Source organism: Salmo salar, chromosome 02, assembly GCF_965601325.2.
Source record: "Salmo salar chromosome 02, fSalSal1, whole genome shotgun sequence".
Lineage (NCBI taxonomy): Eukaryota > Metazoa > Chordata > Actinopteri > Salmoniformes > Salmonidae > Salmo > Salmo salar.
The window spans coordinates 34,549,113-34,572,540 of NC_138292.1; the positions used below are offsets into that span (position 1 = coordinate 34,549,113).

At 45.2% G+C, this 23,428-nt stretch overlaps 1 protein-coding gene across 1 annotated transcript; it reads left to right on the forward strand.

The window, feature by feature from the left end:
- The first annotated feature begins 737 nt into the window (after window positions 1-737).
- On the forward strand, window positions 738-22,730 carry LOC106581255 (calpain-7). Its single transcript, XM_014163201.3, has 19 exons — window positions 738-1,154; window positions 1,495-1,603; window positions 5,079-5,236; window positions 5,605-5,672; window positions 9,044-9,271; window positions 9,549-9,635; window positions 9,836-9,962; window positions 10,287-10,466; window positions 10,634-10,780; window positions 11,086-11,192; window positions 11,567-11,687; window positions 13,138-13,382; window positions 14,840-14,975; window positions 15,082-15,157; window positions 15,245-15,390; window positions 17,034-17,096; window positions 17,202-17,332; window positions 19,245-19,337; window positions 21,451-22,730. The coding sequence occupies exons 1-19, from the start codon at window positions 1,053-1,055 to the stop codon at window positions 21,593-21,595; spliced, it is 2,469 nt and encodes an 822-aa protein (XP_014018676.3). The 5' UTR covers window positions 738-1,052; the 3' UTR covers window positions 21,596-22,730.
- Window positions 22,731-23,428: the final 698 nt, after the last annotated feature.

Sequence of the window (23,428 nt, forward strand, 5' to 3'; positions counted from 1 at the left end):
CAGAGAGGCTGGCATTCGACATCCATCATTGGTGGAGTAGTTCTGGTACCAGTGTCTCCACTTGGTAGGACCTCACCTTGTGCATGTGAGACAGGTCTGTGTTCCAGCCTCCAGGGTGCTCGGCCTCCTTTGGGAACATGACATGTTTGACAAAGACCGAGGGGTGGTAACAGCCATCTAAATGGACCTTCACAGTCTGGCCATAGCCGCGCTACAACGTCTGGATTTTGTCACCAACACGCAGTGCCTTTGCACCACACTGCTGCAGAATAAGGTCCTGATATTCTTGTTTCATTTTTAGTCTTTCACCAGAACGAAAAATATTAACAGGTTAGGTTATGTCAAATCTGCCAAAAAAACGACAGCTTTTCACAAAAGACTGATACATTTAGATAGAAAAGTGTTGAGTGGTGGAATAACAAAGCATGCACGCACACAGTTTAATTGAATAGGAAATGCAAGTCTATGCGTTTCACACACGGAGGAAATTGAATTTCGACAAACTATTTAATTAAGCGTAATCTTTCAATTCCACACACCGCCATCTCACGAGGGACACAGTCAAAACATTAGTTGTTAACGCCAATGTGCGTAAAACTCACGATGAACATGTGATGCATGTGGAGTTGTATTGTGCTATGTTTCGATCATGAATACTCTGCAATGTTGACTGGAGATTTACATCAAATCAATGGCGCAATACTGCCACCCAACTAGATTGGAGTGTAAAATCTCTCGTCATCGGTGGAGCTACCCGGAAGCTAAATCATGGAAATCACTTGTTGTTATTGTTATCGAGCAGAAAGTAGCTCGTCTACTTGCTAGCTGTATATCATAATGATCTTGTCAAGGCGGTTGTTTGTGTTCCATTCATTTGATAATCTTCTCTTAAAAATCTATATTTTGGAACTGTAACTCATTGCTTTGATTTAGTTGTCTGACGTTCTGTCAAGTTCGTCTTGCTAGCTAGTTAGCTAACTTTAGTTCCGAATGACAGGGACAGTCATATTTTCCAGGCTGTATGAAGGCGTTTGAGAAAACGTTAGAACAACATGGATTGCACGGCACTGGAGCACGATGGAGTTAAATTTGCTAAAACTGCTGTCATCTGCGACCAGAATGGAAAATACAACGAGGCTGTCTTCTATTATAAGGTAACATTAAGGACTCTGAATGAAATGGATGTTGTGGAATAATTTGCCACACTACTCATTGGCTTTTACTTTCACCTGCATCTTATGGTCACCCTTGTGGAATAGACTACTTGATCACTGATGCACTTTTAGCCTTTAGAAGTGGCATCCCAGTGTTTACACCTGTGTAACAAACGGTATGTATTCAGCCTTTAAGGTGTATCCAGAAGCTCAAATAATATAGGGTAAGTTACTATCGTAGTGGTACTTGACCCATGGTTAAGACACTCTTGTATTTTGCTACATGAAAATGAATTTGTCATTTTGAGAGAAATAATGTTGGTGTTGTATGTGATATTAGGAGGCGGCACAAGCCCTGATCTACGCCGGCATGGCAGGGTCTAAACTGGAGGGCATCCAGGATAAAGTCAATGAGTACCTGGACCGGGTTCAGGCCCTGCACAATGCTGGTGAGTCCACCTCAACAGTGTAGGGAAACGGGTGATCCTCCATAACCACTTCTGATCCAACTTCATTCACTCTCATACTCCATCCAGAATGCTTGGGCCCGTATTCACAAAGCATATCAGTGAGTAGCCTACAGTGCATTCGGAAAGTATTCAGACCCCTTGACTTTTTCCACATTTTGTTACGGTACAGCCTTATTCTAAAATTAATTAAATACATTTTTTCCTCATCAATCTACACACAATACCCCATAATGACAAAGAAAAAACAGGTTTTTAGAAATGTTTGCAAATGTATTAAAAAAACAACAGAAATAGCTTATTTACATAAGTATTGAGACCCTTTGCAATGAGACTCAAAATTGAGCTCAGGTGCATCCTGTTTCCATTGATCATCCTTGAGATGTTTCTACAACTTGATTGGAGTCTACCTGTGGTACATTTAATTGATTGGACATGATTTGGAAAGGCACACACCCGTCTATATAAGGTCCCACAGTTGACAGTGCATGTCAGAGCAAAGACTGAGGCAGGATTGTGTCGAAGCACAGATCTGGGTACACATTTCTGCAGCATTGAAGGCCCCCAAGAACCCAGTGGCCTCCATCATTCTTAAATGGAAGAAGTTTGGAACCACCAAGTCTCTTCCTAGAGCTGGCCGCCCAGCCAAACTGAGCAATCAGGGGAGAAGGGCCTTGATCAGGGAGGTGACCAAGAACCCAATGGTCACTCTGACAGACCTCCAGAGTTCCTCTGTGGAGATGGGAGAACCTTCCAGAAGAACAACCATCTCTGCAGCACTCCACCAATCAGGCCTTTATGGTAGAGTGACCAGACGGAAGCCACTTCCCAGTAAAAGGCACAAAACAGCCCGCTTGGGGTTTGCCAAAAGGCACCTCAAGTACTCTCAGACCATGAGAAACAAGATTGTCTGATCTGATGAAACCAAGATTGAACTCTTTGGCCTGAATGCCAAGCGTCACGTCTGGAGGAAACTAGTCACCACTCATCACCTGGCCAATACCATCCCTACTGTGAAGCGTGGTGGCAGCATCATACTGTGGGGATGTTTTTCAGCAGCAGGGACTGGGAGACTAGTCTGGATTGAGGGAAAGATGATAACTCCTTGATGAAAACCTGCTCCAGAGCGCTCAGGACCTCAGACTGGGGCGAAGGTTCACCTTCCAACAGGACAACGACCCTAAGCACACAGCCAAGGCAACGCAGGAGTGGTTTCTGGGCAAGTCTCTGAATGTCCTTGAATGGCCCAGCCAGAGCCATCTCTGGAGAGTCCTGAAAATAGCTGTGCTGCGACACTCCCCATCCAACCTGACAGAGCTTGGAGGATCTGCAGAGAATGGGTTGAAACTCCCCAAATACAGGTGTCCCAAGAAGACTTGAGGCTGTAATTGCTGCCAAAGGTGCTTCAACAAAGTACTGAGTGAAGGGTTTGAATACTTATGTAAATGTCATTTTTCATTTTTTTTTGTTTTTATAGATTTGCAAAAATGTCAACCTATTTGTGCTTTGTCATTTCGGGGTATTGTGTGTAGATTGAGGGGGGAAACTATTTAATACATTTTAAAATAAGGCCGTAACGTAACAAAATGTGGAAAAATTCAAGGGGTCTGAATACTTTTCCAATGCACTGTATCTAGTCCTTAGCCTCTCTAATGTTGGATCACAGTAAACTTACAGTGAGTTTCCTTCTGAGTCATTCTTTCCATGACCTACAGAACAGCTTACACTTCACTTCGCGTGTGTGTGCTTGTGTTTGTGTGAGATGTGAGGGCCTTCGCATGTGTTTATGAAACTGGCCCACAGATTGAGTTTGAGTTTATTTTTTATAGGAACAGTGCACATTAATCAACGTTTCAGTAAAAGCGCCGGTTTTAGCCAGCTGGCAAAATTTTCAACCGCGGTCCCTGTGCAGGCTATTAAAAACAATTACAATAACAATAAAGAGAAACAATGAGCAGTGAGCACATGCAGAGCAACATAGGACAAGGAACACGTAGCAGACAGAGCAATAGCACAAGAAGCAAAATACATAAAAGCAACAAAGGGTGTGTGGGTATGTCCCGTTAAGTTGGAGAGTGGGTGTGACTCGGGTTCATACTGTACGGTTGAGTTGGAGAGTGGGTGTGACTCGGGTTCATACTGTACGGTTGAGTTGGAGAGTGGGTGTGACTCGGGTTCATACTGTACGGTTGAGTTGGAGAGTGGGTGTGACTCGGGTTCATACTGTACGGTTGAGTTGGAGAGTGGGTGTGACTCGGGTTCATACTGTACGGTTGAGTTGGAGAGTGGGTGTGACTCGGGTTCATACTGTACGGTTGAGTTGGAGAGTGGGTGTGACTCGGGTTCATACTGTACGGTTGAGTTGGAGAGTGGGTGTGACTCGGGTTCATACTGTACGGTTGAGTTGGAGAGTGGGTGTGACTCGGGTTCATACTGTACGGTTGAGTTGGAGAGTGGGTGTGACTCGGGTTCATACTGTACGGTTGAGTTGGAGAGTGGGTGTGACTCGGGTTCATACTGTACGGTTGAGTTGGAGAGTGGGTGTGACTCGGGTTCATACTGTACGGTTGAGTTGGAGAGTGGGTGTGACTCGGGTTCATACTGTACGGTTGAGTTGGAGAGTGGGTGTGACTCGGGTTCATACTGTACGGTTGAGTTGGAGAGTGGGTGTGACTCGGGTTCATACTGTACGGTTGCCCGGGCCTAGAAGCCTCTTAATATCCCTGTCCCTGAAGAGGGTCATGTTACTGTATTCAAGTTGATATGAGCCTCTTTTAATATCCCTGTCCCTGAAGAGGGTCATGTTACTGTATTCAAGTTGATATGAGCCTCTTTTAATATCCCTGTCCATGAAGAGGGTCATGTTACTGTATTCAAGTTGATATGAGCCTCTTTTAATATCCCTGTCCATGAAGAGGGTCATGTTACTGTATTCAAGTTGATATGAGCCTCTTTTAATATCCCTGTCCATGAAGAGGGTCATGTTACTGTATTCAAGTTGATATGAGCCTCTTTTAATATCCCTGTCCCTGAAGAGGGTCATGTTACTGTATTCAAGTTGATATGAGGCACTAGCCTTATTTGGGTAGAGGAAACCTCTTTCATTGTTTCTCAATGCTGTAGTTGGCAGTAGCTATCCTAACATATCCACATCACCTCAAATATATAGCAGCTATATTTCCCTCATCCAGTTATTTTCTTTGTCAGCCTCTCATTGAGGATATCCTAGCAGTTATAGCGTTGGGCCAGTAACCTAAAGGTTGCTGGTTTGAATACCTGAGCTGGCAAGGTGATATATCGGTCGGTGCCCTTGAGCAATGCGCTTAACCCTAATTTGCTCCAGGGGCGCCGTACTACTATGGCTGTAAAACAACATTTGACTGCACCTATCCAGTGTATGTGAAAATATATATTTTTAATGTTCCGTTGTGTCCTACTTACCTTTGACCCCATGCAGTTCAAGCTCAAAGTAGCGATCCTCTGAAGAGCAAGCAGCAGGTGGATCTGGAGCGGGCCCACTTCCTGGTCACCCAGGCCTTTGAGGAGGATGAGAAGGGCAATGGGGACGAGGCCATCGAGCTCTACACACAGGCCGTGGAACTCTGCATCCAGACGGTAGGGGCTGCTCAGGAAATACCCAGGCTTCTTTTAGGCCCGCTGTGAGACTACAGAGGCAACTTTCACCACCAATGCTCTTGAATTGTGCAAAACAACAAAATTAGCTATACTCTCTGCTATTCAGACCACTGTATCAAACATTATACATTATGTTAATTCCTGGGTCATCACCAGGTCCAATGGAGGTGTAGTTAGGAACAGGTATAAGAACTGTTTATTTGGATTAGGCCATGAACAGACTGATGCCCCACTAGCCTTCATTGCATGTATTGACTTCCCTCTTGACCTAGTCTCTAGGGTACATAATATGTTTGCCCTGCAGCCCCCCTCACTCCTTTTCTCCCACTTTCTCTCTTTTCTCACAGTCTAATGATACGACAGACCAGGGGCTGCAGGGCAAACTGAAGCAGCTGGCTCGTCAGGCCCTCGATAGGTAAGGAGGTCACTCTCCCCTCCTCTCTATAGTATAATATTTCTACATTTCTAGTGTTGTATGTATACAGTGCATTTGGAAAGTATTCAGACCCTTGACCTTTTCCACATTTTGTTACTTTACAGCCATATTTTTATATGGATTAAATACATACATATTTTCATCAATCTACACACAATACCCCATAATGACAAAGCGAAACAGGTTTTTAGACATTTTTTGCAAATATATTACAAAAAAAAATTATTATTTACATAAGTATTCAGACCCTTTGCTGTGAGACTTGAAATTGAGCTCAGGTGCATCCTGTTGCCATGGATCGTCCTTGAGATGTTTCTACAACTTGGAGTCCACCTGTGGTAAATTCAATTGATTGGACATGATTTGGAAAGGCACACACCTGTCTATATAAAGGTCCCACAGTTGACAGTGCATGTCAGAGCAAAAACCAAGCCATAAGGTCGATGTAGTTGTCCGTAGAGCTCCGAGACAGGATTGTGTCAAGGCTTTCAATGTCTGCAGCATTGAAAGCCCCCAAGAACACAGTGGCCTCCATCATTCTTAAATGGAAGAAGTTTGGAACCACCAAGACTCTTCCTAGAGCTGTCCACCCAGCCAAACTGAGCAATCGGGGGAGAAGGGCCTTGGTCAGGGAGGTGACCGAGAACCCGATGGTCACTCTGACAGAGCTCCCCTGTGGAGATGGGAGAACCTTCCAGAAGAACAACCATCTCTGTAGCACTCCACTAATCAGGCCTTTATGGTAGACTGGCCAAACGGAAGCCACTCAGTAAAAGGCCCATAATGGACTGCTTGGAGTTTGCCAAAAGGCACCTACGGTGAAGCATGGTGGTGGCAGCATCATGCTGTGGGGATGTTTTTCAGTGGCAGGGACTGGGAGACTAGTCAGGATGGAGGGAAAGATGAATGGAGAGAAAGATCCTTGATACAGAGAGATCCATGATGAAAACCTGCTCCAGAGAGCTCAGGGCCTCAGCCTTGGGCGAAGAGTCACCTTCAAACAGGACAATGACTCTAAGCACACAGCCAAGACAACGCAGGAGTGGCTTCGGGACAAGTCTCTGAATGTCCTTGAGTGGCCCAGTCAGAGCCATCTCTGGCGAGACCTGAAAATAGCTGTGCAGCGACACTCCCCATCCAACCTGACAGAGCTTGAGAGGATCTGCAGAGAATGGGTTGAAACTCCCCAAATACAGATGTGCCATGCTTGTAGCGTCATACCCAAGAAGACTCAAGGCTGTGATTGCTGTCACAGGTGCTTTAACTAAGTACTCAGTAGAGGGTCTGAATACTTATGTTAATGTGATATCAGTTTTTTATTTTTAATACATTTTCTAAAAACCTGTTTTTGCTTTGTCTTTATGGGGTATTGTGAGTAGATTGATACGTATTTGTTACGTACGCCTGTAGGAAGAGGGAACGCAACACCCTGCTACAACTCAACTCCCCGTGGCGGGAAAGCTGAATGGGATTGTAGGTGCGGGTAAGGATGACAAAGGCAGAGAATTTACCGTTTACAGGGAATTTATTCCGTCACATGGTAATTTTGGGAAAAAGAGGCTGGACGAAACCAATGCAAAGAAAGTAAAAAAGTTAACGAGCCCTCTCTCCTACCGTACCTGCCTACCCACTACTTACCTAACTAGCACCACCTGGGGCGCTAACCAAAATACAGGGGATGGTCCGCCCAGGTCTTACCTAGTGTGCATAGACAGTAAATAGTACGGGTTATGTATGCCCGCAGGCCTCTTACTTATCACCCTAGGTGCCTTCCCCTTCCGCCCTGGGAACAAATGAAACAGAATGATACAAACGTAAGTAAACACTGCGTCCTATTGACACACATACCTCAGATCAGCGGCTACAAAATATTTAACAAAAACCTGTCTCTGAGCAACAACCAACACAGGCCATAACCATCAGCTCTCTCTGAGCAACAACCAACACAGGCCATAACCATCAGCTCTCTCTGAGCAACAACCAACACAGGCCATAACCATCAGCTCTCTCTGAGCAACAACCAACGCAGGCCATAACCATCAGCTCTCTCTGAGCAACAACCAACACAGGCCATAACCATCAGCTCTCTCTGAGCAACAACCAACGCAGGCCATAACCATCAGCTCTCTCTGAGCAACAACCAACGCAGGCCATAACCATCAGCTCTCTCTGAGCAACAACCAACGCAGGCCATAACCATCAGCTCTCTCTGAGCAACAACCAACGCAGGCCATAACCATCAGCTCTCTCTGAGCAACAACCAACACAGGCCATAACCATTAGCTCTCTCTGAGCAACAACCAACACAGGCCATAACCATCAGCTCTCTCTGAGCAACAGCCAACACAGGCCATAACCATCAGCTCTCTCTGAGCAACAGCCAACACAGGCCATAACCATCAGCTCTCTCTGAGCAACAACCAACACAGGCCATAACCATCAGCTCTCTCTGAGCAACAACCAACACAGGCCATAACCATCAGCTCTCTCTGAGCAACAACCAACACAGGCCATAACCATCAGCTCTCTCTGAGCAACAACCAACACAGGCCATAACCATCAGCTCTCTCTGAGCAACAACCAACACAAGCCATAACCATCAGCTCTCTCTGAGCAACAACCAACACAGGCCATAACCATCAGCTCTCTCTGAGCAACAACCAACACAGGCCATAACCATCAGCTCTCTCTGAGCAACAACCAACACAGGCCATAACCATCAGCTCTCTCTGAGCAACAACCAACACAGGCCATAACCATCAGCTCTCTCTGAGCAACAACCAACACAGGCCATAACCATCAGCTCTCTCTGAGCAACAACCAACACAGGCCATAACCATCAGCTCTCTCTGAGCAACAACCAACACAGGCCATAACCATCAGCTCTCTCTGAGCAACAACCAACACAGGCCATAACCATCAGCTCTCTCTGAGCAACAACCAACACAGGCCATAACCATCAGCTCTCTCTGAGCAACAACCAACACAAGCCATAACCATCAGCTCTCTCTTCACAAAGGAACACTGGCTTTTCTAGCTTCAGAAGGAGTCTGTAATGGGATACAGCTGTATCCTCTGACGAGAGGGCGGGGTCAGCTCCAATTAGCAATGGGGCCGACCAATCAGCTGCTTGGGGGAAGCCATTTCCTGAAACACACACATACAAACAATACCACAACACAGAAACTGGGGAAGGTAACAGTATTTTTAAAATCCATTTTAGAATAAGGCTGTAACTTAACAAAATCTGGAAAAAGTCAAGGGGTCTGAATACTTTCCGAATGCACTGTAAATGATCAAGGAACACCAACCCGACCGACCAACCAACCAAGCACTTTGTTTCTCTCCAGGGCGGAGGGGCTGAAGGAGTCCCAGTCCGCCAGTCCCTTAGCCCAGTCGCCACAGGACAGGCTGGGGCCCTCAGGGGCCAAACCTAGTGGGGGGCCTTGCCCCGTCAGACAGTTCTTCCCCCTTGGACCTGACTTCTCCCTCCAGAACCGTCCCCAGCCAGTCAGGCCGGTCCAGTCCAGCGAGCCTCAGGGTCAGCGCTACACCTCAGAAGAGATCGAGGTGCTCAGGTGAGCAGGCTGGGATCTATCTGGACTCTGGAGAATCATAGAACATGGTCAACACATTGAGTTTAGGCTCCCAAGAAGCAATGATCTGTGGTTCCATAATAATCCCCATTTCCCTAGGAGCATAATGCCAGTGTGTGACTGGGTTTTCTAAAGGTTAGGCAGTAACACACCTTTGTTTGGTAAAGGTTCAGGTTTGACTCTCATCTACATTTTCACCTGCTGGGTAAGGTACACACGTTACATTTCTCCTGATTCTCCTCTCCTCCTTTCCAAATAGGAGCACGTCCAAGATCAACGGCATACCCTTCGTCCCCTTCATGAGCGTGGACCTGAAGGAGAGATTTGCTTTTCCTGTTCCATTCTCGTAAGTCAGGATATTCTTGGCTGAGTTAAAAAAGTCCATTAGTAAGTGGGTGTACAGATTGTAGAATACACACGTAATACATTTCTACTGACCACCAATTTCCATCTGAAAGCAGATACTAGATGGAGTGCCGCTTGATTGCATCAATTGTTAATTTGTGATTAACATCATACTTTTTATTCTCTGTGGATGTTTCCCAGGGACAAACTAGGCAAGCTGGCCCTGTCTCCCAAGCAGAGAACCATCTTCTCCCACTGGGTTCGCCCTGACGAGATCTGCAATAACCCCACCATGATCTTATCTGTATCCAGCTTCAGCATCAAACAGGTCCGGCCACACACTCAACCGTCAATATTCCATATTAATAAACAAGACCAAAATGTACCCTGTAAAATCCAGAATTATTTAAGGTGTAGACCACTAAGAGTGCAGTAGCTATATGAGTTGTGTTCTATTGGAATTGACTTATCATCAGATGGCGCCACTTGTACCTATGTTTTGTCTGATAAAACCTACCTACTTTATGGACAATCTGCTCTATACTGAATACCTGTCAATGTGATGGATACAACTGACAGATTCACCTCCCACCCTGGTGGTCGGATGTCAGTCTCATACTCTTATTGTTAATCACCTACTCTCTCCCGTTAGACGGTGGTGTCTGACTGCTCGTTCGTGGCGTCGTTAGCCATCAGCGCTGCCTATGAGCGACGCTACAACAAGAAGCTCATCACCAGCATCATCTACCCCCAGAACCGGCGCGGGGAGCCACAGTATAACCCCTGTGGGAAGTACATGGTGAAGCTTCACATCAACGGTGTGCCCAGGAAGGTAACGCACTGCAAAACCTGGGAGCTGGGTCCACTGGTGCTCAATGTCATTGTGAGATAAGCTTACTCTCTAAATGAGAAGACTGTCACTGTAAAGCTGCCATGTCTCTGACAGTGTCTACCAATGGGTTGTATTGTTGTAAGTGTTCCCCCTCCTGTTCCCTGCAGGTCATTATAGATGACTTCCTGCCATGTGGTCAGAATGGAGAGCTGCTGTGTTCCTACTCCAGCAACAGGAACGAGCTGTGGGTCTCCCTCATAGAGAAGGCCTACATGAAGGTCATGGGAGGCTACGACTTCCCCGGCTCCAACTCGGTGAGGGAGTTCCCCCTGTTAAAGTACTACCCCTTGCACTGGGCTCTGTCCATTAGCCAAATGTGCAACTCAATTATCTGCTTTGGCTACATCTCCTTGTCTCCTACTGAACTGATATGAGAGAAGCGAATGTTTTACATTGGAGAATGTTTCAGAGCTAACAAGAGTTCCCTCAAATTCACAGCGTGGGCTAAATTCCACATTTCATCCATTGTGCGTGATTGGACAGTTGGCTCTGTTCTCCACCTTGTTATCGATGTTTTCTAAAGTGTGATCTCTATTCATTCTGTCTTATTGTATTGTAGAACATCGATCTGCACGCGCTCACTGGCTGGATCCCAGAGCGTATCGCCATGCATTCAGACAATCAGTCATTCATCAAGGACGACACCTTCCGCATGCTCTACCAGAGGTGAGACACGCAGACACAAACACACACTCATTCATTCACCCATGCACACACTTAAGGGCCTACATAGTCCATCTGCTCTGTAGAGTTCACACACATACAGTACACACCAAGAGATATGACTCACAGATTCTTACACTTTTGAAATACTTTATTTGAATCCACAAATCATATTACATTTGCAAAAAGATACACACACACACACACACACCACACCGAGTAATGCCACTAATTCATCCTCCAGTCAGGTAGTCATTTTTCATGATTGCCTTTGCTACCAGATGGTAATAGACATGGTTATCAATACCACAGAGTTTTGTCTCCTAGCCAAGATAGCTGACCTACTACTCTCACATCCCCCTCTCTTCTCATGACAGGTTTCACCGGGGGGACGTCCTAATCACCACGGCAACAGGGGTGATGACAGAGGAGGAGGGCGAGAGGTGGGGCCTTGTGCCAACGCATGCCTACGCTGTCCTGGATATCCGGGAGCACAAAGTAAGTGTTAGTGTTAACTTAGCATAACCACTCATGGTTATTACAGTAGCTTGTTAGCATAACCACTCATGGTTGTTACAGTAGCTTGTTAGCATAACCACTCATGGTTGTTACAGTAGCTTGTTAGCATAACCACTCATGGTTGTTACAGTAGCTTGGTTAGTATAACCACTCATGATTGTTATAGTAGCTTGGTTAGCATTGGTTGTTACAGTAGCTTGGTTAGCATAACCACTCATGGTTGTTATAGTAGCTTGGTTAGCATAACCACTCATGGTTGTTATAGTAGCTTGGTTAGCATAACCACTCATGGTTGTTACAGTAGCTTGGTTAGTATAACCACTCATGGTTGTTATAGTAGCTTGGTTAGCATAACCACTCATGGTTGTTACAGTAGCTTGGTTAGCATAGGCTGTTACAGTAGCTTGGTTAGCATAACCATTCATGGTTGTTACAGTATCTTGGTTAGCATAACCACTCATGGTTGTTACAGTAGCTTGGTTAGCATAGGTTGTTACAGTAGTTTGGTTAGCATAACCACTCATGGTTGTTACAGTAGCTTGGTTAGCATAGGTTGTTACAGTAGCTTGGTTAGCATAACCACTCATGGTTGTTACAGTAGCTTGGTTAGCATAGGTTGTTACAGTAGCTTGGTTAGCATAACCACTCATGGTTATTACAGTAGCTTGGTTAGCATAACCACTCATGGTTATTACAGTAGCATAACCACTCATTGTATACATGTAGCATGATCTGTTTTATTTGTATCTGGTCAATTCCATTTATGTCTTTGGTATTTTATTAGGATCCCCATTAGCTGTTGCAAAAGCAGCAGCTACTCTTCCTGAGGTTCACACAAAACATGAAACATGACATAATACAGAACATTAATAGACAAGAACAGAACTACATAAAACATTTTTTAAAGGCACACGTAGCCTACATATCAATGCATACACACATCTAGGTCAAATAGGGGAGAGTTGTTGTGCCGTGAGGTGTGGCTTTATCTGTTTTTTGAAACCAGGTTTGCTGTTTATTTGAGCAATATGAGATGGAACAGAGTTCCATGCAATCATCGCTCTATATAATACTGTACGCTTTCTTGAATTTGTTCTGGATTTGGGGACTATGAAAAGACCCCTGGTGGCATGTCTGGTGGGGTAAGTGTGTGTGTCGGAGCTGTGTGTAAGTTCAATTCTTAGCCAAGAGAGACTGGCATGCATAGTATTTATATCAGCCCTCTGATTACAATGAGGAGCGAAACGTGCCGCTCTGTTCTGGGCCAGCTACAGCTTAACTAGGTCTATCTTTGCAGCACTGGACCACACGACTGGACAATAATCAAGATAAGACAAAACTAGAGCCTGCAGAACTTTGTAACTTTGCGCATCATTAATAGTGTTCTGCCTGCATGCTAAGCTTCTGTGCCATTTGATCTGGCTCTCAGGGGAAGCGGTTCCTGCAGCTGAAGAACCCGTGGAGCCACCTGAGGTGGAAAGGCCGCTTCAGTGAACGGGACGAGCAAAACTGGACCCCAGAACTTCTTAAATACCTCAACTTTGACCCCAAAACCGCACAGAAGTTTGATAACGGCGTGTTCTGGATCACGTTTGAGGACCTGTGCCAGTACTATGATGTCATCTACCTGAGCTGGAGCCCCGCCCTGTTCAGAGAGTCTTCCTGTATCCACAGGTCAGTCAACAACAGCCCTATTCTATCTCCCACAAGGGTCTGCTATACCTATAACTACCTACTATACAGTGCATTCGGAAAGTATTCAGACCCCTTGACTTTTTCCACATTGTTATGTTACAGCCTCGTTCTAAAATTGATTAAATCGTTTTTTCCCCCTCATAAATCTACACACGATACCCCATAATGACAAAGCAAAAACAGGTTTTTAGAAATTTTACAAATAAAAAACGGAAATATCACATTTACATAAGTATTCAGACCCTTTACTCAGTACTTTGTTGAAGCACCTTTGGCAGCAATTACAGCCTCGAGTCTTCTTGGGTATGACGCTACAAGCTTGGCACACCTGTATTTGGGGAGTTTCTCCCATTCTTCTCTGCAGATCCTCTCAAGCTCTGTCAGGTTGGATGGGGAGCGTTGCTGCACAGCTATTTTCAGGTCTATCCAAAGATGTTTGATCAGGTTCAAGTCTGGGCTCTGACTGGGCCGCTCAACGACATTCAGAGACTTGTCCCGAAGCCACCATGCTTCACCGTAAGGATGGTGCCAGGTTTCCTCTAGGCCTGAAGCTTGGCATTCAGACCAAAGAGTTCAATTTTAGTTTCATCAGATCAGAGAATTTTGTTTCTCATGGTCTGAGTCCTTTAGGTGCCTTTTGGCAAACTCCAAGTGGGCTGTCATGTGCCTTTTACTGAGAAGTGGCTTCCGTCTGGTCACTCTACCATAAAGGCCTGATTGGTGGAGTGCTGCAGAGATGGTTGTTCTTCTGGAAGGTTCTACCATTTCCACAGAAAGAACTCTGGTGCTTCTTTGTCACCTCCCTGACCAAGGCCCTTCTCCCCCGATTGCTCAGTTTGGCTGGGTGGCCAGCTCTAGGAAGAGACTTGGTGGTTCCAAACTTCTTCCATTTAAGAATGGTGGAAGCCATTGTGTTCTTGGGGACTTTCAATGCAGCAGACATTTTTTGGTAGGCTTCCCCAGATCTGTGCCTCGACACAATCCTGTCTCAGATCTCTACAGACAATTCCTTTGACCTCATTGCTTGGTTTTTGCTCTGACATGCCCTGTCAACTGTGGTACCTTATATAGGCAGGTGTGTGCCTTTTTCATTTTCAATCAATTACATTTACCACAGGTGGACTCCAAGTTGTGAAAACATCTTAAGGATGATCAATGGAAACGGGATGCACCTGAGCTCAATTTCAAGTCTCATAGCAAATGTTCTAAATACTTATGTAAGTAAGGTATTTCAGTTTTTTGCAAAACATTCTAAAAACCTGTTTTCGCTTTGTCAGTATGCGGTATTGTGTGTAGATTGATGAGAATGTATTTTTATTCAATCAATTTTAGAATAAGTCAAGCGGTCTGAATACTTTCCGACTGCACTGTATGTGTATAAAAAATACACGTGTATGATATGTGAAGTATATTTCTGGTTGTGTGTGTCCCTGCAGTAGCTGGGATGGGAAGCAGGGCCCGGTGAAGGATGCCTACAGCCTGGCCAACAACCCTCAGTACCGGCTGGAGGTGACCTGTCCTGCAGGGGGCACCGCTGTCTGGGTGCTGCTGACCAGACACATCACTGACAAGGTGCACACTGTCTGTCTGGCTGTTCACCACCACACAGTATCAAACAATGTCTCATTTTCTCCCATAGAAACAATAATCACTCTGTTTTTGTCCTTTTGATGTTCAGGATGACTTTGCACAAAACAGGGAGTTCATCACCTTGGTGGTTTACAAGACAGAGGGAAAGAAAGTTTACTACCCTGGTGAGTTTCTCATGGAAGTGTGTGTGTGTGTGTGTGTGTGTGTGTGTGTGTGTGTTTCCTCTGACTGTCTCGTATGTTCCTCCTCAGCGGACCCTCCCCCCTACATAGATGGGATCAGGATCAACAGCCCCCACTACCTGACCAAGATGAGACTAACCAGCTCTGGAACACACACCTTCACACTGGTGGTGTCACAGTACGAGAAGCAGAACACCATCAACTACACCCTGAGGGTGAGACACACACACACACACCGTATCAGATACATCTCCTGAGTGTCAGATCTGTCGCTGGCAGGTAAACACGGCGATCCTGTTGCTCTGCGGTGCAGAAGTGACCATATAGCATACCTCAAGCATCTCACAATAGAACGTGAGAAAAGAGAGTGGGATGGTGGGAGTGGGGGAAGATGAGATGAAGGAAAGAAGAGTGAGAAAAGAGAGTGGGATGGTGGGAGTGGGGGGAAGATGAGATGAAGGAAAGAAGAGTGAGAAAAGAGAGTGGGATGGTGGGAGTGGGGGAAGATGAGATGAAGGAAAGAAGAGTGAGAAAAGAGAGTGGGATGGTGGGAGTGGGGGGAAGATGAGATGAAGGAAAGAAGAGTGAGAAAAGAGAGTGGGATGGTGGGAGTGGGGGAAGATGAGATGAAGGAAAGAAGAGTGAGAAAAGAGAGTGGGATGGTGGGAGTGGGGGAAAGATGAGATGAAGGAAAGAAGAGTGAGAAAAGAGAGTGGGATGGTGGGAGTGGGGGAAAGATGAGATGAAGGAAAGAAGAGTGAGAAAAGAGAGTGGGATGGTGGGAGTGGGGGAAGATGAGATGAAGGAAAGAAGAGTGAGAAAAGAGAGTGGGATGGTGGGAGTGGGGGAAAGATGAGATGAAGGAAAGAAGAGTGAGAAAAGAGAGTGGGATGGTGGGAGTGGGGGAAGATGAGATGAAGGAAAGAAGAGTGAGAAAAGAGAGTGGGATGGTGGGAGTGGGGGAAGATGAGATGAAGGAAAGAAGAGTGAGAAAAGAGAGTGGGATGGTGGGAGTGGGGGAAGATGAGATGAAGGAAAGAAGAGTGAGAAAAGAGGAAAGTGTCTTGTTCCACTTAATGAGTGTCAAGTGTACATACTATACCGTACACACAAGGAATCTAAAACTACATCTGAGTTGTATAATTCTACATTCTGAAACATGAAGCAGCCTCCTTTGTCCTATAGTCTGTGAGTCTGTGTGTTCATATCCATGCAGATTGAGTCTTAAATTAACAGTGTGCTAATTATTTCATTAGAAACAGTTTTGTGTCCGAACCCACGTGCAGAACTGTGAAATCAGTTGAACGAGAGCTTGTGAGTTTGTCTGCAATGAATTGCTGTGTGTGACAGAGAGATGGAGAGAGACTTTCTGTTGGTTTGTATATGAGTAAAAGGTTTTGTATGTGACTCAAACCTTTTTTTGCTCATTTATATTTCATAAACTCCCCCTGCCAACTGATCTGAAGTCTTTGAGGAGCTGTTATCTGATGTCTCACAAAAACAACATGTTTGGCCTCTGTAGAAGAGAAGAAACCCTGAAAGTAGTTGCATGTGTGTCTTTCTGAGAATGAAAGAGAAAAGTCAATCGCCAGAGGAATATCTCTAGCCTTGACTAACAAGCAGCAAACTGGCTGTGAAATCAATTCCTGCACTCTCACTTCCTTAAAAATGATCTGGAGAATTAGTGAATTGACGTTCAGTCTCATACTCAGAAGAGTTCTCGTGAGGTACGGAATGAACATGATTTCTTCCATCTGTATAAGAGCTGGCCAGTATTCTTCACAATGTTTCTATGTTGTGCTGATCACATCCCTGCTCATTCAGTTCCAACAGAGTAATAGACGTTTCCCTCCAACAGGTGTACTCTGGATGCAAGTTCTCCTTCTCCAAGATCCCAACGCCCTTCACTCATACCAAAAGGGTAATATTTACTTCCACTTGTCTCTTTGTTGTTCACATTCTCTATTGGCGTGATAACAAAATCACCATCTTACATTGCTAAAGCCCCCTCTCTCTCCCTGTGCAGATCAATGGCCAGTGGAAGGGGCCGAGTGCGGGGGGCTGTGGGAACTACAAGGACTCGTACAAGCACAACCCAATCTACCAGTTTAACCTGGAGCGCCCAGGACCCATGCTCATAGAGCTACGAGGCTCCAGGTAAGACTCAGTGCGGCCGGCAGGGGCCCTCCAGACCACTGGGGGCACTACACCCAGTGGGGACACTTTATGGCTCAATCACAATTGATGGATATAAAATGAATGTCCTCTTGTAACACAGCACTTTTAATACTCGAGTGTTCATCCTGTCCGTCAAACCTTCTCTAATCCGAGGTGACTGCAGAAGGACTACTCTCCACAGCTTTACACTCTGCCCTGACCCACCTGGACAAAACCAACACCTATGTGAGAATGCTGTTCATAGACTTTAGCTCAGCATTCAATACGGTCATTCTCTCTAGGCTGGTCACCAAACTCCATGACCTAGGGATCAGCCCCTCTCTCTGTAACTGGACTTTAGACTTCCTGACCAACAGACCCCAGTCTGTCAGGTTAGACGACTTCACCACCTCAACCCTGAACCTGAACACCGGTGTGCCACAGGGCTGCGTGCTGAGCCCCCTCCTGTACTCCCTCTTCACCTGTGTTCCTGTACACGGTTCCAACACCATCAAGTTCGCAGACGACACCACGGTGGTAGGCCTGATCAGTGACAATGACGAGTCAGCCTACAGGGAGGAGGTGAAGCACCTGGCTGCATGGTGCGCTGACAACAACCTGGTCCTCAATGCAAAGAAAACCAAGGAGCTCATTGTGGATTACAGGAAGTCTAAAAGCCGCAGCCACACCCCAGTTCTCATTGATGGCACTGAGGTGGAGCGTGTGCCCAGCTTCAAATTACTGGGTGTCTACATCTCCGAGGATCTCTACTGGACCCTCAACACCTCGACCCTGGTGAAAAAGGCGCAGCAGCGCCTGTACTTTTTGAGGAGGCTGAAGAAGGCCCGCCTGTCTCCCAAGATCCTGGTGAACTTTTACCGCTGCACGGTAGTGAGCATTCTGACTAACTGCGCCACAGTGTGGTTTGGCGGATGCTCCTTGGCCGACCGGAAGGCCCTGCAACATGTGGTGAAAACCGCCCAGCACATCACTGGTGCCCAGCTCCCTGCCATCGTAGACCTCCAGCGCAAGCGGTGTCTGTGTAGGGCGCGTGGCATCATCAGGGACCCTTCACAACCATGCCACAAACTGTTTGCCCTCCTACCATCAGGCAGGCGGTACAGGTCTCTACGTTCCCGCACTAGCAGGCTCAAGAACAGTTTCTTCCCAGCTACTGTAACCCTGCTGAACTCTGACACGGCACTAGCCATATCCACCCGCCCACCGCTTAGTACTGCCTCTCAGGGACCTTGTTGTACTACTCTCTTTGCACTCTTCACGGTACTACTGGACTCTGACATTGCTTTGAAAAGTCTGATTAAGGACATTATTCAGTTGTACATGTCTACCACGGTAACCTCATTGCTGCTATCCCTGCATTTCAGTTGCATGCCTCCTTGCACTTTCAATTTGCCTTCATTGCACATTTATACATCCTACTTAATAACATACCTTGTACTTAATTGTTTAACTTGTACATTTTTTGCACTCTTTTATTTGCACTTCTGGTCAGATGCTAACTGTATTTAGTTATACTGTACTTGTTCAATGACAATACAGTTGAATCTAATCTAAATGACTACAATGCTAAATAATATGCATGGTCTGCATTGTGTCTGACAGTCTGACTCCAATGAGACTTTGTCATGACACATCCAGAACATTTGAGCCGTCACAGAATACGATTCCCAGGTGTAAATGTGACCAGACAGACTAACAGTCCGTTTCCAGTGTTACTGGACTCCCTTACGTCATCCTGTAGGGGGTCATCTTTAAGTTCATCTGGTGCTCCTAATTAAAACGAGATAATAACCATATCTCTCTCTCTCTGCCTGTAGGCAGTAGAGTGCAGGTTCTGGTTGCTTGTGGTGTTGTTATTGTTGTCATCATGTCTCGGTCTCTCCCTCTCTAGGCAGTACAGTGTGGGCTTTGAGATGGTGACCGTGTCCACTGTAGTAGAGACAGGACCTGCAGGCGTCCCGAAGAAGAACAGTGGAGACTACAGGTACAGGATACACAGGAGATCAGCTCATAGAGGTGTTCAGGGACAGTACATAGTGTTGAGTTCCAGATGAGTTTAGTATCAATCCTAATATTAACCCTTTACACTCGTGGGAATTGGCCTATATAGATAGGCCTAAATGGAAATCTTTATTACAGAAGAGATATGGAAAGCATATGCATAGGAATGGTAGCAATTAAAAGGGAACAGTTTGGAGATTATGGGGAAATTATTAAACTAAAGGTGAGGATACAACAGTTCACCTGACACGACTGAATCCAAACATTCTGCTGTTGATTTGATGTGTATTTTACAGCATTTGTTGATAACGAAATCTGAAAATACTCATTTAGTAACGTGATAAGAATATTCATGGTTTGGGGTAGGTCCAACATAAGACAAAGTAAGTATGCACAGTTCCTAAGTAACTTCAATCCCCTTTTATGACTAAAATACGAGTCTTCAACTACAAGGAGCTTTTTTGAGCTCTCCTAGCTGTGCCGACCATATGCACTGGTAGTTGTTGTTTGGAACACAGCCCTGCATCCCCGCCATCACACAATTACTGTTATTAAAAAATTACTATTTACGCAATCCAAAAACGGTCCATTATAAATCCCAATCTGGGTCAGGTTGGCGTCATTAAATTCAAAAATGTGATTTTACAGTAGGCTTTCACAAGCCAATTCAGAGAAGCAGATCGTAATTTTGGTGCGCATAGAATGGAGTCATGAGTACAGCCCCCCAAAAATCACAATTACAACAAACACAGGCTCATTGTGTTCGGGACATCCCAGGTCATAACGCCATGTCATCTTGTAACTGTACATCAAACATAATGATCATTGACACTGTATATTACATGAGTTTCATATGGTAATGTGAAGTGCACATTTGAGCTCACGCGTGTTTGGCTCGCTTCACATCAAAGTGGTATTTATTCTAATCCTCAACGTTTCATCTTTCAAAATACATCAAGTCCTCTTAACTTACAGCGTTTCCCTCACTTGGACGACAAAATGTTTTGCCCAATTAGCGGAACGAATGGGGGCAACTTCTTGTCGCGCACGGTGCTCAAGTTCCAAACGGCTCAGTCAAAACCCATACAGAGCTGTGACTCTGACCTCTGACCTCATGTACAGCATGTTACTGTACAGCTACTGTGTTCCAATGTAGGCGCTTATCAGTGTCCAAATCGGCCATTTTCAACCCGGGTATGAGTGTAATTTTCCTACTGTGAAACTCTGCGCTTGTTTAATGCCAATGTTGGTAAACAAACACTATATAGCCTCAACATTGTTGAAACAATCATTTTGATATCATCTATGGTCAGTCCTTGCAGTCGCGGCTCAACTGACTAGGTATCCCCTTTCTGTCGATGAATTTGAAAGTGGTTACATTTCTCCAGGCCCATCCCTCAGATTTTTACTAAAACAGAGACGGGGTGACCGCTTGAATGCATCCATCATAAAATGTTATGCACAGGTTAAAGTTCAGTGTTGGAACATATATTGGGGACACGTGATTCTCCAAAGCCGATGACATGCTGCCTAAATGTGGTGGCTACAGTCACAACACTGAGGGAACATTCTATACATACCCCACAGGTCAAAAGGTCACATCTGAGGACCTCGTGTCTGACCTCTGGGATGTCTATACTAATTGAGTTAGCCTGGTTCAAAGGTTGAGGGTGTACTGAAATTAGTTTCGCTGCACAAAGGAATGCCTTTTGAGTTAGATCTTTTGGCAAAGGCTATGTGTGTGTCAGAAATGATTTTGAAATAATTGAATTAAAGATATTCATAACATTTTCCTCACATTTAGACCATGATTGTTGATTATGCAATATTATCCTGTAGATGAGGTTAAAGCAGGTTAAATTCGTATTCAATAGCAGATAATCTCTATAAATCATTCATGTAATCTGCTCTTGAACACATTGTATGCATTTATTCGTGGGTAATGAAATATGAAACAGAAAATGTCCAGGAATGGCGGTGGACTGCATTGTAACAACAGGTTATGAAGGAATGGAGATTAGAAAGGGTGCTATTTGAGACTATTAGGACAAAGCCATAGTGACTCTCGCTCTCTCTCTCTCTCTCTCTCTCTGTAGGTGTGGTTTCTGCTACATGGAGGCAGACCATGTCCCCGCTGGCATCTATAATGTCATCCCCACCACCTTCCTGCCCAAACAGGAAGGACCCTTCTTCCTGGACTTCAGCAGCACCATGCCCCTAAAGGTCTCCCAGCTCCAGTAAGGAGAGGGGGGGAAGGATTCAGGTGTGACACCAGGAATAACTTGCTCACAACATGGACACTCACTGTTCCCTAAACTCTGGGTGGAACTTGTTACAACTGCAGGAGAACCCAAAAGAGACTGATTTATTTTATTATTATCAAGGGTATTTGGAAAGGGACAAGTTTTTGGTATGGAACCTAGCCCTCTATGTGCTGAGGGGTGTGCAAGAACATGTACCAAAAAATGTAAACTATCAGAGCTAATGTTGGAGGTGCTTCCTTCCTCCTTTGCCATAATGACAGATACAGTAAATGATGTCACAACAACTATGGCCCTTCTGATTTTCAATGTTCAATTACTTGGTGCTTGTTGACCGCCAGTCTAGGTACTCAAGAGGCAGTGCTGGTGTTTACCAAGAACGAAGTGTGATGTTCTCAACTGCAACCGCTACTGTCTTTCCTCAGGAGACGGCACCACGACAGGGATTTCTCTGTTGCACAGGAATGAAGACTAATCTGTGGCATTTATAAGGATGCGTGACACAGGCATGCAGGACGTGTGTGTGGTTGCAAAATTCTAGGAACTTTCAATAAATTCCCTGGTTTTCCAGATTCCTGGAATCCTCCAACTGGGATTTAGGGAAAACCAAGAAATGTATAAGTTCCTGGAATTTTGCATGTGTGTGTGTACTCACATGGAAAACGACATTTGAAACGTATCGCCAATCTTCAGTCTCTTGTTTACGCTTCAGCAAGGACTTGAACACTTCACAGCGGTTTCTCCTTCTCTGTTAACATTTTGTCAAACAGGCAAGACTGCTAGTGGCTTTGTCATTTTCTGGACAATTACTGTAAAGTGTCAATGCTATACAGTCTTGTGGACAAGACCCACTTCTCAAACATACTTTATTTTTCACAAAGGAAAGCATGGACTTACTAGAAGAGTCACCTGTACCATGTAGACTTCTTTTGCATGAGCAAAATGGCTGCTCTTTGTCGTTTCATTCTTCTTTACATAGAATTACATTTCTGTTTTTCTTCCCCCTCCTGTGACTGTTAAAGGGCAACTATTGCTGCTGTTGCCACTTATGTCATATGCAATAGTCTTGTATGATTTTGCTCAACTTGCACTAAATGTGGAATGATGTATTCGAACACGGCATTGACGGAAGTCAGAAAATGTGTTGTCTGTTTGTGTTGGTGAAGATCTGGCCTCTCCTGTCTGAGAGCATTTGAAAACAGAGCGTGTTGTGTGGGCAGCAGCTGGTCACAACCTCTAATGAGAATCACAGGGCAGAGAGACCAACTACCAGGCCTGAGGGAGTGATCTGGAGAGGTAGAGGAGAAACAGGGAAGTGCAGTAAAGAGGGAGAGAACAAAACAATTGTTTAGGTAAAAGGCAGGAATTTAACCCCAGAGCCAGATTTGGCAACTGACAAATGCTGCTAAGTCAAGTGTCTGACAAACGAAAGGAAAGAAAAGCAAATATGAAGAGAAATCTGAAAACCAGTTTAACTTTTGTTAGTGTGAACAGGATCCTATAATCTAGTTCTGTGCTGCCTTGCCACCAAAGATCTCTTCACTTGGGTTAGCCGTGGCTAATGTCAAACCTGCTAACATTCTGAATCCTGTAGCCCTACAGTCAGCAGCACACGGCTTATACATCAATGGGGAATCCCAGCACGAGTCTGGTACTTTTCTACTGTGGTTAATCATGTTAAGGTTTGCCAATGAGGAGCCAGGTTGACGTAAACAACCCGCAAGAAGGCAATGATCCGATTGTTTTTTGTTGTAGCAATAGGCTATCTGCAGCGATTCAATAACTCTTTTGACAATGTCAGTAAGACAAAGAA

Coding starts and splice junctions, on each gene's coding strand:
- LOC106581255 (XM_014163201.3), top strand. CDS start 1,053: ATGGATTGCACGGCACTGGAGCACGATGGAGTTAAATTTGCTAAAACT. Junction 9,636..9,835: donor GCTTTTCCTGTTCCATTCTC/GTAAGTCAGGAT, acceptor GATGTTTCCCAG/GGACAAACTAGGCAAGCTGG. Junction 9,963..10,286: donor CCAGCTTCAGCATCAAACAG/GTCCGGCCACAC, acceptor CTCTCCCGTTAG/ACGGTGGTGTCTGACTGCTC.